Source organism: Balaenoptera musculus, chromosome 18, assembly GCF_009873245.2.
Source record: "Balaenoptera musculus isolate JJ_BM4_2016_0621 chromosome 18, mBalMus1.pri.v3, whole genome shotgun sequence".
NCBI classification, from domain to species: Eukaryota; Metazoa; Chordata; class Mammalia; order Artiodactyla; family Balaenopteridae; genus Balaenoptera; species Balaenoptera musculus.
This window is the reverse complement of record NC_045802.1, coordinates 6,644,567-6,667,018: the sequence shown is the minus strand read 5'-3', so window position 1 is coordinate 6,667,018 and position 22,452 is coordinate 6,644,567. Positions and strand designations below refer to the sequence as shown.

The window sequence follows — 22,452 nt, the reverse complement described above, 5'->3', positions numbered from 1 at the left end:
CACGATGAGGGTGGGCCAGGTGGGAGTGTGGCAGCCTTGAGAGCACCTGCGTGCCCAGGTGAAGGGGGCGTCTGCCGTTCAGCAAAAAGACAAACCGCGCAAGAAAAAATGGGCGACAGACGGCTCATGGAAGATATCCGATAGCTAATTAGCGCATAAAAGTGCTCAACTTCCTTAGTGATCAGGGAAATGCAAATTAAAACCACGACGAGATACTGTTCACACCTGCTCTAACAGCTAAAACAACAACAACATAACTGACAACACCGGATGTTGGCAAGCATGTGGAGAAACCGGACCCCTCAAACACTCTTGGGGACAGTGCAAGAATGGAACAGCCATTTCCAGGACTGTTTGGCAGTTTCTCCTAAAGTGAAACTCACGTCTGTCCTATGAGCCGGTAATTTCTCGTGTAGGAATTTAACTGAGAGAAATGAAAAACATCTCCGTCCACAAGAAGACGTGTGCGAGGATATTCATAACAGCCTTATTTATAACAGCAAAATGTCGACACCACCCAAATGTCCATTAGCGGAAGAGTGGATTATTAATGTTGGCATATGCATGCCAATGGAACACGACTCAATGAAAAGGAACAAACTACTGATATGCTCGGCGACGTGGATGAATCTCTCACGTGGGGCAAAAGCACCCAGACACCCAGACGCAAAGGACCATATACTGTCTGATCCCATTTGTAGGAAATCCAAGACCAGGCAAAACTAATCTATGGTGACAGAAATACGGAAGTGGCTGCTTCAGAGGTAGGGAGGGGGTGGAATTGACTGGAAAGAGGCCTGAGGGAACCTTCGGGAGTGATGTAAACGTCTTACGTCTTCTCTTGGGTGGTGATTATATGGATGTATTCATAGACAAAGATCATCAAGCTGAACACTTAAAACAAAATGAATAATCATTTTAAAACAAAATGAATAATCTTTTATATTTATCCACACATTTACCATTTTGACAGTCTTCTTTCTTTCCTATAATTCCAAGTTTCTATCATTTTTAAAAGATGTTTTCTCTGGATATTGACTTCTGCTTTTGTTTTTTTTTTTTTTTATTCTTTAAGCAGTTCAAACATGTCATTCCACTGCCTCGGTCTGTTTCTGGCGAGGTTAACTGTCACTCATATCCCTGTCCTCTGTATGTGATGGGTGTCTTTATCTGGTTGCTTTTAATTCTCCCTCCTATCTGTGGTTTTCAGCAGTTTGTCTAGGATGACTTTGGTGTGATTTGTGTATTTGTATTTATCCTGTTTGGGGTTCACTGCTTCTTGGGTCTGCAGGTTGCTCTCTTAAAACCAAATTTGGGATGTCTTTGCACATCATTTTTTCAAAAAGATTCCCCCCAATCACTCTCTCTTCTCCTTCTGACAATCCAATTACACATCTCTTATACTGCCACAGGTCCCTGACACTCTGTTTATTTTCTTTTAATCTTTTTTTCTCTCTGTTCTTTAGATTGGATAGTATCTGTTGATTGTCTTCGATTCACTGACCCTTTTTCCTGCAGTCTCCAACCTGCTGTAAAGCCCAGCCAGTGAATCTTTGATTTCAGAGATTCGACTCCTGGGCTCTAACATTTCCATTTGGTTCTTCTGTAGTTTCTGTTTCTCTGTTGTGCTTCCCCACCTGGTTACTCACTACGTTCCTCTTTTTCTGGAAGTGCTTGAACATGTTTAGGACAGTTTTTAAAAATTTCACATCTGCTAGTTCCAACATCTGGGTTATTTCAACATGCATGTCTATTGACTACTTTTCCCCTTGATTATGGGCCCTGCTTTTTGTAGGTCTAAGTTTTAAAAGTAAGTGTTCAACGTCATGGATGGTATACTGTAGGAAGCGTGTATTACTCTGTCTTCCTTTAGCAGGTGTTGAGTTTTTGTTGGCAGGCAGGTAAATTACTGGATGCCTTTGACTCCACCAGACTTGGTTTTATTCTTTGTCAGGGTGGGTCCACTTGAGTTTCCTAGAGAGACGCTTACTCTCGGCCATGGTCCTTGCCCCTAAAGCCTGGCCGTTCTCAGGCCTTGTCTTGAGGTGCTCAGTGAGGTCTCTCCACGCTGGCTGGGCTGGAACCCGACATCTGCCGGCAGCACGCAGGCTCTGTTGCCCTCACCCACGTCAGTCCTGTAGCAGCTGCCCTCTGCCAGGTCTCCCCGGGCATGTGATACCCATGCTTCATCTAAGAGCACCCAGGAACCCCCCGTGCAAATTCCTGGGGCCTCCTCTGCATAGGTTACTGCTCTCCAGTGCTTGGCCCCATGATTTCTTTCTTTCTTTTTTTTTTTTTTTTTTTTTTTTGGCCGCGCGGCATGTGGGATCTTAGTTCCCAGACCAGGGACTGAACCGGCGCCCCCTGCACTGGAAGCACGGAATCTTAACCACTGGACCGCCAGGGAAGTCCCCATGGCCCCCACGATTTTTAGCTGCTTTAATCACCTGGATCTCTGGTATCTGCTTCTTCAGCTCAGCAACGTGGCGGTCACCGCTGGGGCATCTCTCTGTGCTGTGGTCTGGTGACTCCAGGCAGGAAGCTGGGGCCAACAGGGACTCAGTGTGATCCCTTTTCTTCAAGGATCATGGGCCTGCGGTGTCTACTGCTTGGAAACAGCTGCCTCATAGATTTTGTGTCTTATAGCTGTGTACAGTGGGATGTTAAGTCCAGTACTAGTTACCCTATAATAGCTGGAAGCAGGGCAGGCATGGGTACTTGGTAGAAGCTCCCAGGTGATTCTAATAGGCTTCCATCTCCTCCCATGGGGATCCCTGGCTAAGAACTGAGGTCCCAGGAACAAAAGAGGTATGCAGATGGCTGCCCAAGGCTATCTCAGGGAGATGCCATTATTATTAGAGCACATGATTGATTCTGGTCCACTAAGCTGTCTTCTGATTACAATTATAGCTTTCTAGGTAGATGTGTCTATAAGGAGACATATCATTACTCATTGTAAATTAATAAATTGGGATTTTCGTTTTCTATATCAGGCTCTAGTAAACTTACTTAAAAGGCGTTTCCTTGAAAGTCACAGCCATTCTTGGTGCACTAACAATGCCCACACTTAGGTGCCAGCCTGGTCTCTCCAGCTGGAACCATCATTCTGATTAGCTAAATTTTGACCAAATTCTTCATCACTAGCTTTTCCTTTTTTTTTTTTAAGAAAATAGCTGTGTTAAGGAGCCCTGAGATCAGAGTCAGATTCATTATCACCGAAACCTAGTAAGTCTTTACATGGTTCCTTGCAATGCAGAACTGGTCTAGTTATAATGTTCACCAGAATTAACCTCCTGAAGACCTGACATTTGGCTGAAAAACTGCAATTTTAATCAAAAAGAGTGATCTGAATATAACATAAGCATATACTGCAACTTATATATTACTTTATTCAAATTAACTGCCAAATTAAGCAAATAGATTGACAGTACTCTTGAAGCTGGGCCTGGTGGTATCTGTGGTTACTTGAATGAGTGAGAGTAATTTCATAATGGCATTAGACAAGAAAAACCAAACGTCTAAAAAATCTATGAAGAGAGATTCATTGGAGTCTAATATCCCAAACACTGCCCTGCTTTGTATGCAAGCAGTTTAAAGAGTTTCACAGATAAATTCATTTGCCCTATTCCTCTGGTTTAGGGGTCACCCCATGGAAAACCAGTCTTTACTATTTTTCCCATCTCCCAAAGGAGAAATTGAGTCAATGATGTCATTAACGCTGTTGATATAATTGCTCAAGTGTAGAAGAACCACTTCTTCAGTGACTCCTCCATTTCCTTTAAGCTCAGCTGTTTTGCCCCTAAAAGCCCTTCCTGGACCCCTGACTGGGTTACACACCATCCTCTGAACTCCCAGACCTCCAGCACCTTACTCAGTACCCTGGGTTTTAACTACCTGCTTATGCATCTGCCTCTCCAGCGCCCAGGTGTCCCCTGAAGTCAGAGACCATGTCGCATCCATCTCCCACTCCTGGTACTCTAACAGGTGCATCTCCTGGGTTCAGTCAAGTTTATACAATGAAGCAATGAATGGTTCCCATTTAATGCGCTAAGCCCTGGGATGGGGCTCGAGATACAAAGAAAAATAAGAGGGATCCAAGTGCATGAGAAACTCACAAGTGGGCGGTGATTACATTTGCATAATTTGTATGCAATTGTCATTTAAAGCACTGTGTTTTGCAAGATGCTCTTCAGCAATTTTCAGGTTAAATCTATATAGCAGGTCACGTCTTTTTCTGCTTTTTCTTATCTTCCCCAAGACACCAACTGAAATCTTACAACACAAAGGCAGCATGCTATGGTCATGGTGGAAGAAGATAAGGACCCAGCTCCATTATCCTTAATAGTTACGTGATCTGGGGTTTGCTTTCATTCTCTATAGCCACAATTTAGTCACCTTTAAAATGGTGGTGGTATTATCTACCTTACCTGTCTGTCTCCTAGGGTTGTTGTCAGGATTAAATGAAATAATATGTGAAAGAGCTTTGTAAACCATACACCACTGTGGACATTAGATTTATTATGAGGTCACAATTTTATGCAAGCTGCTGACTCCAAGTTTCAAGAAACTGCTTGTCTGCAGGGTAGTTTACGGGCAGCCCTTGGTATCCTGACTTATTTTATTCAGTCAATTCAGGTAAAGGATTAAACCCACAGATTTAAAAATATTAACATATATCAGAAAGGACTGTCTTTATTCATAAAGGAGTAAATATTTTAGAGGACCACAAAACAGATTATCTCCATATAAAATAACTAGAAGGTGCTATACCTATAGACTTCAAAGAATTTTATAAATATCAAAAAATGTGTTGCTGCCAATTGGAATAAATCATTGTCTCAAATAAAGTAGCAGCTTTGTGGAACTGTAGCTGATGATGTATTTTCCATGGCAACCAAACCCAGGCTCTGGTACATCTATGGGAGTTTGTGGTTTTGATATTACTGTGCATGGGTAAGCACCTGTTTGACATAGAAACTAAAATGACTTTTAAAAATTACATTTACTGGGATAAAATCTAATCATGGCAGTTGACATCACTGGTTTGAATTTTTCCCAGCTCAGAACATCATTTTCCTATAGGAGGGGCAGGTAACTCCCGGACCTCATCACACTGAGTGGTCCACCTTGCAAAGAAAGCAGTATATTTGAAGCTCTATTGTCACACTCAAATTTCTGACAGCAGACCAAACCTTCTAGATCAAATCTTCTAAATAACACTATTTGCTCCCCACCATAGAACCTAGGACAGTGATAGTTAAATAGTAAATATGTATTTGGGTCCCCCCTGCCAAAGTTGTTGAGAAGATTGAGAAGATTCAACTCTGCTGATCAGAGAGAATTTTGCATTCCACAGATGTTGTGTTTTTATTTTCATTCAATTCAACATAAATTTCTAATTTACTTTGTGGTTTTCTCTTTGACCCATGTGTTAGTTGTGTGTTGTTTAATTTCCAAGTGTTTGGAGTTTTCCAGGTATTTTTGTGCTACTGATGTATAGTCAGATTCTGTTATAGTCCAAAACAGTTTGTATGGTTCAATTCTTTTGTATTTGTTGAGGTTCGTTTTATGGCTCAGCATATGGTCCATGTGGGTCAATGTTCCACGTGTATTTGAGAAGGATGTACATTCTGCTTGTTGGATGGAATCTTCTATGAATGTCAATTAGGTCATATTGGTTGATACTGTTGTTTGGGTCTTTTAAATCCCAACTGATTTTCTGCCTGTTCGTTTCTCAGTACTGAGAGAGGAGTGCTGAAGTCTCCAACTGTAATAGTGGAATTGTCTATTTCTCCTTTCAGTTCCACCAGTTTTCGCTTCATGTGATTTGAAGCTCTATTTTTAGGCACACAGATATTTAGTATTGTTATGTCTTTTTGGTGAGCTGACTCCTTGATCATTATGTAATGGCCATCTTCATCCTTAGTAACACTACTGGTCTGAAGTTTACTCTGTGTGATATTAACATAGTTCAATTTTCTTGGGTTGGTGTTAGCATAGTATATCTTTTTTCTATCCTTTTACTTTTAAATATCTATATCTTTATATATGAAGTGGATTTCTCTTAGGCAGCCCATAGCTGCATCTTGCTTTTTGATCCAATCTGGCAAACTGTCTTTTAATTGGTGTGCTTCGAAGAGATATTTTTATAAATCAGAAAATGTACATTATTTTTGTGATCCCAAGATTAGTTATTTTTTCTGAGGTGTCCTCTTGGGTTTTGCATTTTAACTCATCTTTTTTAAAGCTGTGAGGGGAAGGAATACAACAGAATCTAATCTGAAACTTAAGGGAATTAGCATATACTGCGCCCCCAATTTTCTGCCCAACGTTCTGCTAGATCCTTTGCTCTCATTCAGCTCGTGTGACAGGACTACTCCCTCCATCTAACTGACGGAGGCCAAGTGAGGCTCCACCGCACGGTTCCCCCCTTCTTCCATAGTAACAAAATACCTGGACAAGGTCACCAAGAAAAAAGCACACATTTCCCAGCCCCCCTGTGACTAGGTTTGCCCTGTGACTTAGATCTGGCCAAGGAGATGTAAGTTCCTGGAAACTTTTCCCCAAGAGGGGCTGACCCACTGTGTCTGCTTCTTTGTTCATCCCCTCCTCCATCCTACTACCTGGACTAGAGATATGGTGACCACGTGGCACCCAATGCTGAGCACTGCCACCCTGGGCCACGAGGAGAAGCACCACTGTCTTGGGGACGGGTGAACGCTGAGCTGTTGGAAGCCTGGGCACCCTGTGGAACAGAACCACACCTGCCTCTGGGTGCTCACCTCCTGACTCTTATATAAGGGAGGAATAAATGTCTACCTTGATTAAGCTACCATTGTTGAGGGAGCTTGTTATTTGTTCCTGAATCCAATCCTAATGGCTATAGCTTAGGGATGAATTAACATAACACTGTTACATAATTATACTCTAATCTACGTTTGGACAGATTCATACTAGCATCTATCATGGTTTTGGGTGGAAGTCACATAGAATTAGGATACAAAACTTTTGTTTATCTGATTTTTCAATCTATGAAATTAAAAATTAACAAAAAGGTGGTGGGGGAGCTGGGGATGCAGTGGTAAAGTTACGCATGATGTGTAAAGTTACGCACGATGTGTAAAGTTACACACGATGTGTAAAGTTACACACGATGTGTAGAAGAATTCTAGACTTGGGTTAAGAGCTGACTCTGTCCCATCCCAGCTGTGTGCTCTTATGGAAGTCACTTAACCTTTCTGAGCCTCAATTTCCTATAAAAGACACCAGCACCTACTTCACAGAGCTGTCTGAATGAATAAATAAAACATATCATGTGACAGAGCTTGGTAAGTACTAAGCGTTTTGTAAATACAAGGGATTATGACCATAAATTGGAAGACACATTTTATGCATAAACCCTGGAAGGTAAAATCATCTCACAGATACACTTACAGTGGTGTGTGTAAATATATTTAGGTTGCTAGTTATAAATGAGAATAAGTTGAAAAGTTCATTCTATTTAGCAACTTAAGAACGTAATAAGTAACAATTCAGTGTTTACTGTCATAAACTGAGATTTCTATCATACCTTCATATCAAAGCTCTCAGAAGTCTTTAATATGACTTCATTTCATGTTACAGAAAACATTCAGGTATTGTTTGTTTGCTTTGTTTCAATAAGCTAACTTTAATCTAAATGTGGATTTAACCATTTAGCTTCCTGTACAATACCTGAGAAACTTTAACAGAAGGATTGCTTTGTTAACCACTGCTTTCTGTTTTAAAACTATATTTCATGTTAAGTGTTTTTAAAGTTTTCAGTAGAGACGAAAAAGCAAAGTCCGTCTTAAGTCTGAGGCTGGCAGAAAGCTAAAAACCCATGGACCTGGCTTGGGAAGAGCCAGAGCAGAGGCTGTAACAAGTTCAAGAGAGGAGGGGGTGACAGAGCCACACATGGGAGCAGAGAGAAGCTTTGTCCATGAGCACTGGGACCGGGGCAGTGGCAGGTAAAGAAGGCCAGGAGGAGGGCAGCTGGGTGATTGAGAGCTTCACAGATGAGAGGCAATTTCACACCACATTCAGACAGTCACAGTTTTGAGCGGCCTCGAGGAAGGAAGGAATCTGGTGGGAGGTGTGCAGTGCTGTTAGCGTTGGTCCAACTTGTGTCTGCGTGTACATCTCAACAGGGCTCTGGTCTGCCTGTGAGAGCATCGGGGCTAAGTAAGGAGTGTGAGCCAGAGGCCCCATTTGAACCTAGCTATTTATTGCATGTTCTTCTGTGGAGTTCATCTAGTTCATATTTTTTATAGCTCAGGTTTTCTAATAAGGCAGCTTTGCTGGAGAGAGAAGACCATAATATCTACCTGGCAGTGGTCAACAACCTGAAGCATAACGTCTCAGAAGGAAGTAATCTGCTTCCACGAAGAACATCTTACAAATCTATTTCAGCATCTACAAATGTAAAGGATGAACCTTCAAGGATCCAGTATTTGACTTCCAAATTTGGAGAATGCCACTTTATCCAAAAATCAGGGCTCATATTTTAAGAACTATACTTTTTGGGAAAGTTTAAGATGTGATTAAAAAATCATATATTAAATATGTGTCTAGCATCTTTACTCCTCCTTCCCTGGATGTGATGCTGGATTCTGGTTTCCTGGAGATCCGAAATGCCCTTTCATCCCACAACCAATACAGCTAGAGGAAGGCTTTTCCAAGGATAGACACAATTCAGGCCAACTCCAAAGACAAAGCAAGAGCCATCAACCCTGGAGGGTGACCTGAGGATGAGAAGCTTTCAAGAGGATCACTAGAGATCCCTGTCTTCATAGGAGATACAAATACCATAGATAACAGAAATTTCAGCCACTCCACAGGGACTCTACCCTTGGACCACAAAAGGCTCCATCCCAAACTACATCTTGTTATATGACTGGTAATTACGTGTCCCTTCTCAGGTGTGTGTGAGAGAGAGCCAGGGAGGAAGGGAGGGAGGGGGAGGGAGAGGGAGGGGGGGGAGGGGGAGAGAGAGAGAGAGAGAGAGAGAGAGAGAGAGAGAGAGAGAGAGAGAAATTGATTTAATTCCCTTCTTATAAGGCAAGCGTAGCTACACTGAGATTAAATCCACCATAATCTTGTGCAGTGATTTACAGAATAAATATCCAGGACACTGCACATATAGATGAGTTTAAAACAAATGTGAAATCCTACCCAAATTATTGGTCCACACTTTTGAGATTATATTCCAAGAAAATAACACAAGAGGAGAAAAGTAACTTGCAAACACTACACTCATTGTAGCGTAATAGCAAAAAATGGTAAAACCCCAAACACTCAAAGGGGAAGAGTAGCTGATTCCAGTTTATGACAGAGTGTTTAATAACTCTTAAGTGACAAGTGCGAAAGTGTTTTTAATCCATGGAAGGAGGAATGGGTTTCCCTTTCCAAAGGTATGCAGGATGGGTAATGCCCCCAAATGGTCATGGCGCCCATAGGTCCAGGGCTCAGTAAGTGTGCTCTTTCCCTTCCCACGTGCATCTACCCAAGTCTTAGTCACTGTACAGGCCCATCTCAGATAGCCCCTCCGGCACGGAGTCTTGGATCGTAAGCTCCTTGAGGACATGAGCTGTGTCTTATCCACCACTGCCTTGTCCGTATGTGGCACCAGGTCATAGCCAGTCCACATGGTGCCTTTGTGCAAATTAGAAAAAAGCGGCCCTTCCTGTGGGTGGCAGCAACCCCAGGCTGGGGTCCAGGGCTTGGTGAGCAGCTGCAATGTGGGTGCATTTCATCCCCAACTCAGAGGGGCGCCCCCTGCAAGGTATGACTGCTTCACCATCCATGGTGACCCTGCCTAGCCTGTGCCTGGCACATACTAGGCACCTAATAAATATTTGTTGAATGAATGAATGGACTGAGATTAAGGAGAACTAAGGCTTTCTTCTTGGTACTTCTTACAGACGTCCCAACTTTAGTCAAGATCTTTGACCATGTCTCAGTTTACCGATCTCACAAACGTGGTGAATAGACTATAGTCATTAAGACCTGGATCACCTCTGAAATGCTACGAAGCTGCCTGCTACATAAAGGTGCTCAGAAGCCTGTTAAATGAAGGAACCATTCTCCATAACTGGGCGGAGCCTTGCCTAGGTACCTTGGCTAGGTGTGGTAGAATAATACATTGGTCTTTGTCCCTGGAGCTCCTAAAACCCTTTGGATTTCCTGAGTGATAGGAGTGTCTTTGTATTTATAATGAGCTCCTTCTCTGAGTTTATGCTAACAAGGTAAATTACCGGGGGGCCCCTAGAGAGCCTCAGGATGGGGCTGGTCACAGGACAGACCAGGTGATTAGAGGGATGGAATTTTCAGGCCCACTCACCAACCTCTAGGGAGAGGAGACGCTGGAGAAGAGGTTATAAAATCTCTTGATTCAGAGAGCTCCCAGGTCAGTGAACACAGCTAGCTCCTGGGGGAGGGACCTGTCCTGAGAGGGTGTGGAAGCTCCGTGCCTCCCCCTCCCCCCAAATACCTTGTCCTGTGCATCTCTTCCATTCGGCTGTTCCTGAGTTGTATCCTTTATGATGAACTGGTAAGTAAAGTGTTTTCCTGAGTTGTACGAGTCATTCTAGTGAATTATTGACTATGAGGAGGGGTTGTGGGAACCCTTGAATTTATAGCCAGTTGGTCAGAAGTATAAGAGGCTCCTGGGACTTAGGACTGGCACCTGCAGTCTAGTGGGACTGGCCCTTCACCTGTGGGGTCTGCACTCACTCGGAGAGTTAGTGTCAAAACTGAACTGAATTGTTGAACACCCAGCAAGTGTTCTCGATGTGGAAAAATCTCCTACACACCTGATGTCCGAAGTGGGATCAGAAAACACCACTTGGGCTTCCCTGGTGGCACAGTGGTTAAGAATCCGCCTACCAATGCAAGGGACACGGGTTTGAGCCCTGGTCCGGGAAGATCCCACATGCCGCGGAGCAACTCAGCCTGTGCACCACAACTACTGAGCCTGCGCTCTAGAGCCCGCGAGCCACAACTACTGCCCACGAACCACAACTACTGAAGCCCGCACGCCTAAAGCCCGTGCTCCACAACAAGAGAAGCCACCGCAATGAGAAGCCCACGCACCGCAATGAAGAGTAGCCCTCGCTCGCCTCAACTAGAGAAAGCCCGTGCGCAGCAACAGAGACCCAATACAGCCAAAATAAATAAATAAAAATAAATAAATTAAAAAAAAAAAACACCACTTATTTGGAGATGTCCTCAAAGTTTACCTGTAAATCAATTGCCAGAAGTTTCCTACTTAAAAACGAATATGGTCAGAGATTCTCAATCAGTGTGGGATGACACATCTCAGAATCTCTGAGTGGGTTCTAACTACATGCCTTCTAGAAGATTCTGTGGTAGCTCCCCCACAGAAGTCACAAATGGAAACGTATTGTAAATGTGAAGTGTGTCAGCAAACACACCAGGGGGTTACTTTTTGTGTTTAGTTCCCGGAAGCTCATCTAATCCAGATGGGAGCGGACTCAGAGGATGGACACCCAGCCTGGCCGGCAAAGGCGAGGGAAGGAGGATGAGAAGGAAGGGGGATCTCCCTCCCCTTTCCCGGGAGCCAGGCCAACCCTAAGGTGAGATCAAAGCAGGTGGAATCTGTCTTCTGCATCTTCCCTTTCGGCACCCTCCCTCACCCGCCTGGCTCCTCTGCCTGGGCCCCTCCTGCTGCCCAGAGCCCTGGCCTGTGGGAACCTCCCACTCCCCGGCCAAGCCCAAACCACCCACTGCCTCGCCCTTGTCCGTGATCCAAATCAAAACCCCTGTCCTTCAACGCAATTCAGTGATTCTCAAACTGCACCTAAGAAACACCTGGGGAATGAAGCAATGCCTCAGCCTCACCCTCAAAGATTTTGATTCTGTTGCCCTAGGGAAGGTCCTGGGAATCTATGTTCTAAAAAGCATCCCAGGTGATTCTAACACGCACCAGGGCTGAGAACCACCAGCAAAGCTGATTCTGGCTGGATGCTAAAAGCCTCTGATTGAATTTATTCACATCAAGGGTGCAGAAAGCTGATGGGTACTTATGAGCAGATATCGGTAGAATTTAGGGCGGCATTTTAATGGTCGTGAAGAATTTTAAGCAGCGATTTTTGAATGTGGGGGACAGGCCAGCCCTGTTCTGGGATCTGTATAAGTGCCCCTAAAGGATTCTGACTTTTCACAGCTTCTTTTTTTCTTCTATGTCAAACTTACAATCTTTAGAAATTCCATCTCCCCCTCAGAACTGCACCCCTGGCCCCTCCCCTCCAGTGACCCCGCCCCCCAGACTCAGCTGATAAGAGGTCCAAATAAGGCTGGGGGGTAAGAAGACAGGACTGATCATCTCTCTATAGGATCACTGGGAAGTCTGGTTTGTAAGCTCAATACCCATTTCCCTTCAAGGGAATACCCTGCAGGTCAAGACACTAGAATTTATGACTTTACGGTTAACAGACGATCCCGTCTGTTAACTACAAATGCAGCCTCTCCAGTGGTTCAGGAACTCGCTGCTAAAGTGTCCGCTGGGGCCGAATGCTGGGCTGAAGGGCCCAGGCCATGGTGCTGCCTTCCCCTCCCCCCATGGCTTTTTCATTTGGCAGGTGAATTCTGGTTCTATTCTTAGCACTAATGCAGAAATCAAGTAAGGCTTAAACACAAAATCCCAGCGTGATCCCCGTGTGGTTCCTGCTGCACTCAGAAGCTTCGGGAAAGCACAGAGGGAGGGGCGCTGGATTTGGTGCACACTACGTGGCTGGGTGAGGACAAACACCCCGGATCCAACGCTTGCCCAGGGGGTGCAGATGTCCCTCCGGGGAGGAGTTCACCCTACTGTGGAAGAGTTCGTCCTCTGTCTTCAGATTCAAGGTGCTACACACCTAAGAGTTACGGAGTCACCTTTACAGACTGCTTCATCATCACTCTCTTCTCTAATCGAATTTCCTTTCCAGGAAGTGGAACCCGAGGGACAGAGACGCGAGCCAGCTTGCCCTACCTGGACCTCGGTCATTTGCTCGAAAGCCCAGCCATTGCGTGGAGAGACACGTGCTTGTGGACCTGGGCTGTGCGGGAGCTACCCTCACAAACTCTGCCAACTTCCGTTCCTCGGGCCTCTCAGAACACCTCCCTGTGGGTTCATCCACTGGTGGGGATGCCAGGCGTGGGCGCCCCGGTCTGCTGCTCCGATCACACACAGCGGTGAGACCGGGGAGGGCCTGCTCTCTTTGGAGGGGAGAAGAGGCCACGGCTGCCCTGTCTCAATGGCAAAGGAAGTCGCAAAACTTATGGTGAAGAAACAAAGTAAATTTTTTTAAGGTAAAAAAAAACTGAAAAAAATGGGTAGGGTAAGCTGTGTTTGGAAATCACTACCCCGTCCACTGGGCATCCTGGGGGCCTGTGCTCCCCGGGGACGCCTGGCCTCCAGACTCGACGCCTATTTGCATGGCTGGCCTGGAAACAGGTGCGACGCACTAAGGATGGCCGGGCCGGTTCAAGTCCCTTGCTGGTGGAGGAGGCCACACCTGCACAGGCGGGCTGCCCCCAGGACCACACTGGATGGAGGAGAAACGCCCGCTGTAAAGAGAAGAGCAGGCCAAGGGACTATGTCATGTTCGCTTCACCTTTGCTGGAGTAACAGGTCCCAAGAGAGGAATGGGATCAAGAAACTGGAACGTGGGAAGTTCCTGGTCTGATCTTTGGCCTACAGTGAAAGCCCATCTCTTACCACACCCCAGGGTCTGGGGATCTTCCTGTCATTGGCAAGGTCTCCTGTGGTTCAGCCAGAACTACACCATTGTATCAGACAAAGAGAAGTAGTTTCAACATGAACCCTAGCATTTTCTAAGCCATCCAGATTCGTGTTCTAGATCACAGGGTATTTCACGGCAGGGTGTACGGTGGCAGGAGGCATGTTACAGGGAGCACCTCAGTTACCCACCAAAGCTGAGTTGCTTCTGCTGGAGCTGTGCCTGTCCGGGGGTGGGGGGTGTGACATGGAGGGGTGCTTGTCACCCCACACAAGGCAGACAGAGAGATGTGCTGCCATCTGGGAGGAGCAGACTCAAGCCTGATTGGTTCCACCGTGAACGGTTAGGAAGCTGCCTGTATAACCACGGAGACATCACATAGAAATCATCGCTCCCCGCAAGGCTACAAGAACCCACCACTGTGCTGGGGATGATACTTCCTTTTGTCCAGGCAGGTGTGCTCTGGTTATTACCTGAGACATGATTGCTTTTGTTATACATTCACAGATAGCAGAAAAAGACACTCTTTACGTTCCTCATTGTCAATGCCCTACTTACCAACTTCATCCCTGATGTTTGCAAGTTCGATTGACAGCTCTTTTTCTTTCACAAGGGCACTTTCATTCTGAAAAAACAAAATGGATACCGAGAGTCCCCTCGTTTTAGGCTAAATAAGCACTTTCACATGTTTAATTGATGAATCATATTAAGCAAATATTTATAAGTTGAGCGCTTAAGGAGATAATTTTCTCATTATATAAGCATATAAAAAACTTACAAAGCCAAGTCTGACTCACTCATTTGTATCACATTCAAATCGCAAAGCTTGCCATATAATATTAATAATACCCATGTTGTGCTTTTTGCCCTCTGTATACCTGTATGGCACTCTGTACACCTCAACCTACAGTAATTCTTTGCATGTCTATGTCCTACACATTAATCTACTGTTATATATTATTATATATTTTTAATTATTGTCACTATTACGAGATTTTTGACCATGAAAACACTGTATTTCTCTGAGGGACAGATGCTTATTTTACCAGCTGTCCCCTTAAACTTACCCTTTTGTCCATGCATGCACTGTTACCTACCTAATGAATGATGGACAGAAAACTTAACATGAAACATTTCTCTTTGTAATAAGACCAACACCGAAACGTAAGTTTCCAAGGTTTTTTGTTCCATTCTCTGCATCGGTAGAAGGAAGATGAAGAAAACTCACACTCAGAGTGTTACTTACTGTGAAGAATGCCATTTGTCACTAAATGATTGCTTAGTTGTTTTCAAATCAAATACATACTATGACATAAAACAGACGAGTTGAAGACATGAGTCAGCACCAATATTTACATTTGTTGTGATTTTTATTACTACTAAAAATAACTAGGAAAGATGTGGTACATAAATTCTCTTCAAGTGACAGATGCCAAAAGCACAGGCCCTCAAGGAAAGGCTCCTTCGTTATGTAGAATGTACTCCCAAAGCAAACATTTCCAAAGAGGGAATTTTGGCTAAAATGGGTACCAAATATCTAGCACAGATATCCTCAGGGCCTCGTGAATGCTCTTTCTTTCTTAAACTTCCTTTGACTTCGATGTCAGCACCTCCGGACAACCTGTGCCGAATGGGAACAGACAGTTGTCACGATCTTGTCTCTGTGTCTGCTGCGTTTAGACCCCGGTGACACGTGTGCTACTTTGGCTTGATGGCAGGGTCTCAGGTTATCCAAAGGGCATTTGCTAAGCAATGTTAGAATTTCATGCCTAGGTAAAACTCTACTTGCATCATAAGCTGAGAGCTATTTTAGTCACAGGCATTAACAGTGATTCAGTCATGGTTACCCCAACCCGTAGCATCCTTGCCTTCCCTGAATTTGACGGCTGGAAATCACCCCTGAAAGTGTACATTCTCCTAATCACTACGTGACACTGCCTCGATGCCACGCCCATGGCACAGGGTTGTCCCGAGGGTTAAATAAATTAACGTACGTGAAGCAGTTAGAACGGCGCCTGGCACTTACAAGCTCTATACAAGTGTTAGCTGTTACTACAACTCTGTTGTTTCCTTTGATTTTGTTTGCAGCTGGATGACATCCTATAGATGATAGGTGCTTTTTCACGTTGAGTGCCTGAATGTGTTTAGAGTTGGCATACGTCTTGTTCTCTGCTTTTTTTTTTTTTTTTTTTTAAAGCACCTTCCTGGCTCTGTCTTGATTCTACTCTAACTTCAAAGACTTAGAGGACTCAGAACAGGCAAAGTGTCTAATCAGACTGATCACAGGGATAGGTGCTTGGTCTAACAGCAGCGTAATACAGCCGGCTGACTTGTTACTACAAACTAAGAAAACTTGGTATTCCTGAGAGGGTAAATTTCAGTATTTACCCTGAAATAATCTCGAACTAGTGAAAAAACTAACTTGTTTCTACTCTCAAGAATAATTCTGAACACTCATATCCTCAATTTCCGAAGCACAGCCAGAGAATTGAAATACTGTCCTCATCGGCCCAGAAACAGCATCACCAAGTATTCACTCTCGGGCCGCTGCGAGTTGCAAAGACTTAGACGAGGTTAGGCAGGGACCGACTAGAATGTAACAAAAACCAACAAACGGACTCTAATCTTTCACCCAAAGCCAACGTTTCCCTCAGCGCCTGCAGAAGCCCTGGGACGAAGCCCTGGGTGGATGTTACCCGTGCGGAGGGATCCTGCACCACAACCCATCACACCCCACTTTCCAGACATGGGAAGAATCAGGCATTTGGGGACGGAGTGGCTTGAAGGTCCAGCGAGGAGGACAGGCCTCAGCTGGAGACGGTGCTGATGCTGATGAAGCTCTTCAGACCTGAGTCACTTAGATGAAAAGCCACCGCTGGTATCTGTGGCCAGGCCTGCCCACCCATCTTTGCTTTAGGAGAAACGCAAGTGAGAGAATGAAAGAGAAGACGCAAGAGAGGAAAGGGAAGAGGATGGGAAGCGAGAAGAGATGCAGGGGAAACAGGAGGGAAACCAGGGAGATGAGAGACCCTGCACCGTCTCCCTTTTGAGAAGCAGAGAGGAAGAGGATCCATGAAGACCCAGGCCCCCCTCACCCCCAGCCTTCTGCGGGCACAGATGACAAAACCAACTGATCTCAGAGTCATCAAATAGACAAAGACAAGCAACAAACCTGGTGGCTAAAATGTCAAGGAAAATGACCAAGCTTGGTTAAGGTCTGCTGATCACTACGTCAATATTAACACCAACCTTGACCAAACACTTCCTAGATGCCAAAGCACAGCTCTGGGTAAGCCCTTTTCCTCACTTACTCCCCCAAATACTGTCAAGCAGGTCCTAGGTTTTATTTCCCATTCTGGAGGACGAAACTGGGGTTCTGTGGTTAGATAACTAGCCAAGTAACCTGCACAACCAGCCAGGAAGTGGCCAAGCAGGAGTTTTCACCCAGGCTCCACACTCTTTATCAAACACTAACACAAGGATAGTCTTCTCTCTGTCCCGTGCTTACATAGACCCAACACTGAGATCCAAATTGCACCCATCCTCAGCTTGGATCCGAGCACTCATTACCACGAAGCTTTCCACGTCTAACTGGAGGAGAGGCAGTGCCACCCCCAATGACTGTTTCGATGGAAATGTTGGCTGGCTGCATTCTCACCTCACCCGCCCCGTGCCCTCCCTGTGTTTGTCCTTGGTGTGGATTTGTCAGTTGCACTTCATTTCCATTCTAGCCTCTGTGTGGCGGTAACATCTGATAGGGCAGCTACTTAGCTTTTCCTCAGTCAGCTTTCTCGAGCCCTTTCCGATGGCCTCCCAATGTACTCCTCCTGAAGGTGCTGGCACGGCTCTGCTCGCCGAGGCCAGCCGGAGCAGTTTGGCTGCAGCCCTCCTTCCTTAAGTGCTTGATTTTGAAAAGATATCAACTCTTCTAATTTGTGAATTCTCTGCATCAATTACGTTACTTTCTGTTCTCTGCAAACCAAACCAGAATGATGCGATGCTCCCTGCAATGGAATGAGTCAACAGCTAGGGCCTCAGGGACACTGCTCCTCAGGCAAGAAAGGAGCCCAAAGGGAATGTCCACTCTCCACTCCCTGCCTCAGAGAGGCATCTTCCCAGCCACTGTGGCTCAACAGAGCCCCCCCAGCCTTCCTGCCAGGCCCTTGAGGTTCTGCCGAACCTCAGGAGTGAGGCTGCCCCAAAGACTTCCTTCGCGGGGCTCTCGTGCACCGTCCCCTCCCCTCCCCCACCCTGAGCCAGGTCCCGAGTGATGATGCAGTGGGAGGGCTGAAATACAAGCAGGGCCTCCTCGAGGCCTCAGTGTCAGGGCAGTGCTTCCCTACGTGGGGAATGAGTGGAAAATTCCTCACTGGTGCCAAGCACATGAGCCCCTGCGTTCAGTCCGACGGGCTAAAAATAGAACTCAGTATTAGGCATCCAAACTATCCTAGTGATACAGTCCAGAAATTGCCAAGTCGAAGAAGGCCATTCCTCTAAAGTTACTGTTTACTCCAGGACGGGCTTAACTAGAAACGGACACTTGGACAACGTTCATCTCGGCCCCTCACCAGCAGCTGTGTTTCTTAGCCGCCTCTTTTATGCTGTCACGCACCTCTCCTCTGCAATCCGAGTCCTCTAGAGTCTCTGGCGTGGTCCACGGCGCTCAGAGACGGGATCCCAGATGCGCTATCCCCACGAAACATCCGAGTCTCCCCTCCACCTCTTGCCCTACCAGGTCTGCTACAGTGAAGCCCACATTTCTTCTTAGACAGGGCGCTGCAAACTCTGGGGGAAACGCTGCCTTTGATCTTTGCTACCTACAGAAGCCTGGCAAAGTGCACAAACTGGTCATCATCCCGTTAACTTCAAGCAGCTGGATGTGTGGCCCAGCCCCAAGCGAGCCTGCCACGCTCCGTTATCCTGACGTGCTCGGTCAACGGGGGGCTGGTGCGGCCCGTGTGACTGGTGGTGACGGGAAGTGAAAACGCCCATCGGTGTTATCAGCGGCCACGTGACCCTCACTTAGGCATCAGCCAGCCTGAGCCCCTCCCCCAATTAGAAATCGACAGGACAGCCTGGGTTTTATTAAAATTGAATAGATCTGTTTGGAATGATAATCAACACATAAAACGCTGCGTGAATCTGAGGTGCTTTCACCCCAACTGATCTAGAAACAGGAATGAATCCAACACAACACATATTTACTTAGTGTCTACTATGTGGCAGGCAGACATGCCAGGCAGGATACTTCTGCCTTCAAGAAGCTTAAGAGTCTCCCAAAGAGTCAGTAAATAAATAAGCAATTACAAAACAATGTGATACAACTCAACCAGGCAGGGCTGGCTTGGAGATTTCCTGAGACCAGAGGATGCGTAAGCAGGGGGCCCAGGAAGGGAGCACCCCAGGCAAAGGCCAGAAGGGCCATTGACACAAGACAGCACCTGGGGCTATTTCTGGAAACCTCTGTCACCCCCATCAGAGGGGCCCTTTTCCTTTTCTTGCCAAGTGTCTGCCTCTGGTCTCTGACTGTCCCTGAAAGAATGCTTGATCAGCTACAAGGGTACTGATGACAACTTCATAAAATTCACTGTAGTTCTGAGTGTTTTTATCAGCTCCCTCTTCCCCATCTGATATATTTTTTTAAAGAGGGACATATGTATGTACATTTAAAAAAATATATATATGTAAGCTTAAAGACTCCCAACTAATCTTTCCTATCTTTTTAGCTTGCCCTGAAATCGGTGCAGATCAGGAAAATTCAATCATGTGAGCTGGGCCACTTTTTCCCAGGCTAAACAAAAGAACCCTAATTAGGAGTGAAAAATTAAAATATCTACAGAATTCTGGTATTTGAGGAAACATCCAGATCCTTTTTATTATGAATTTTTGAAATCCTAAGTCATATATACCTACACATGAAATTACAAAGAGGTTAAGGGATTTTTTTCATTCTTCCCAGAAACAATATTGCTTCTCACTCATGAGTTCAGCTTAGGGTTTAATTCTACACGGTAGAGCTTAGGGTTTAATTCTACACGGTAGAACTTGTCTTAATAGGGAAACATTTTCTTTTGTATTTCAAAATGAACCAGCCACCAGGTGACATCAACAGAACACCTAAGTCTTCAGTGTTGTTCTCTTTTCACCCTTTGTGAATACTGCATTCATTTTCAGTATTAGTATTATTGTGAAGATTGGCCAGATTCATAATATAGCTCTGTGGAAAATTCCTCTGGGAGGTGAACTGACCTTTCATTCATTTCAGTTATTATGGCTTTAAGGCAGCACTGATGCCATGCTTTGACTTAATCAATAAGTATTATTTCTTTCACATATAATTAACACAGCCCACTGTATTTTATGTCTGCTTTTCTACTCGGAAATGAAATTTAATATAGACTGGTCAAAGGGAAAGCATCATTCACATTTAATATTCTTAAATACGTGTCAGCGTGTAGTCACGTGGAAAATGAGCAAAGCCATATCTGGTTTCAAAAGAAACCAGAGACTAAATTTTAAGATGCATCATTCCAGCCTTTGCCTTTGTGCATGCTTGGGTGTTGATGACCGCAAAACATCTAGCTTACCTAAGAGGCGGTAGTTAATAGGGGGGCATCAGAACAAACCTGGATTACCTAGGAACATTTAGGAAGGACAGAGACTTGTGGGGCCCAAGGAGAAGAAATGTGAATCGAAAGAAGTAAGGCTGGAAAGTTCTGGATCCCAGAGCAAGCAAAAGAAAGGAAAATTAGCCAGAACCATGATTTTTAATCCACTTATGTCTCACTGAAGAAGTCTCTTGACCTTTCTGGATTCTGTCGTCTTTGAGTGACCTTCCCAAATTTATTACTGTCCCATCACCGTGCATACCTGGGAGAAGCAGTGAGGTGCCTTCCCCCAACTCACATCCTTACCAAGAATTTAGAGAAAAGGTAAGTAAGATTAGCCTCTGAGATGATAAGCAACACAGAAAAGGTTAGGGTAGAGATATGCAAAGTAACCCTTAAAGGGAAAGGACCGGACCTAAAGCAGTTAAGACAAGAGCGGGTCATAGAAATGGAAGCAAAGCAAAGGGAGATTGGAAGAGGCAGTTACCAGGGCGAGTAACAATTGCACAGCCTCCCAAGTGATTTCAGGCTGGAGTGGGGATGGGACATGAGGTCACTGGATGCCTAAATAACATTCCATCCTCATCAAAGCTTCTTATGAGGCTAGACTTTGACTCTAAAAAGAAATCCCATGTTTATCGGGCTTGCAATCATTCGTTTGCTTGTCAGGTGTATTACTCATTGTTAAAAAACAAGTTGGCATTCTAATTGTACATCTACTTGATTTCTCTTAGTACCTCAACGTTCCTAAGAATGACCAACTCTGGGAAGTGTCTGCATGTGCAGAGCTGCTGGCTTGAGCCTGGACCACGCTGAGTCCGCTGGTGAATGGACTCTTGGGAATCCATCTGGGTGTCCCAGGGGCCTTCCTGGGTCATACCTTTCCCTTCCAAATACCTGTAGAGGATGAGTCTTTCTACAGACGACCTCTCAAATCCCAAGACGGATCCCTACTTCTTCTTAACTCAAGTTAAAAAACCTGGATCTAGTTTTCAGCCTAGAAAACATTTCCCCACACTCCCTATGTGCTTCTGTGTCCCGATGTTGACTCTCACCTTTCCCCAAAGTGGGCTAAGACATCTCTACCCCTGTGCTCTTTGCTTAGGGTTTCAGACCTTCCCAAAACTCGACCCCATTCCTCAACGGGCAAGTCACGATCCACTCCTTCTAAGAAACCTCGCCTTTGATTTCAGCACTGACTTCTTTCACTGGATTCCAGAAACAGGTATGGTCAGTACCACATGATTTTCACTTAATGATACTCCAGTCTTGTACTAATGGTTTAATTGCCCTGTATGTGTTCCTGTTGCCTACCTCACTTGCAATTTCTCTGGAAAGGGTGTAAATACAACCAAACAAATAACTGGTAAACTCCATAGGACAGGCTGTGCCTTTTAAGAATTCTTTGCTCGTCCCCATAATAACTGGGCACAGAGCAAACGAGTAAGAAATACCGTCGATGTTTTTACAGGTGTTTTTAACATTAAAATGCCTAGGCACGATCAGCTTTTAAAAATTATTTGTTCACTTAACAACTTTTTATGCATTTTATACTGTAGGTAAGATTCCTTACTTTCCGCCCCCCCCAATAAATTCATGTTAAAGAAGCATCTTAAGACTAACATTTCTTGGCCCATCTCTGAACTGATGACTTATCTACAATTGTCTCCCCACTCTTTTCAAAACATCTTTAGCTGCACTATAATCAAACTGTTAAAGACATTTTTACTTCATAAAATAAAGTTTTCTATTTTGTATCTATACAGAGTTCGGAGGGAATGTTTCTTTTCTTTTCTTTTTTCATGGTTTATTAAAATGGGCTAAAGTAATCAGAAACAACTCCATCGACCATTTTTTCAGGTCTCTTTCAAACCAGGTTGATGCTGGGATTGTCAGAGCTAATCAGCAAACTGAAGGATTTTATTGTGGGGCTTAAAGAGTAAACTGATTTCCAGAGTTTGTAATGGAATCCCATAATAGTCCTAGTAGACCATGCCTGGCCCAATAGGTAACTATTGAATAAACAAATGATTTTGGCATACTGCCTGCGAAGTTATGTTGAAAGGTGGGTAACTAAATAA

The 22,452-nt window shown here is 44.8% G+C and overlaps 1 protein-coding gene across 9 annotated transcripts in view; it reads right to left on the bottom strand.

Annotated features, from left to right (window-relative positions):
- MTUS2 (microtubule associated scaffold protein 2) overlaps window positions 1–22,452 on the bottom strand; it is a 489,522-nt gene that overhangs the window by 35,665 nt on the left and 431,405 nt on the right. For all 9 annotated transcript variants that reach the window (XM_036831699.1, XM_036831696.1, XM_036831703.1 and 6 more), the window contains one exon: window positions 14,322–14,388. In XM_036831699.1, the coding sequence (XP_036687594.1) occupies window positions 14,322–14,388 (67 nt within the window). The remainder of the gene's footprint in view (window positions 1–14,321; window positions 14,389–22,452) is intronic.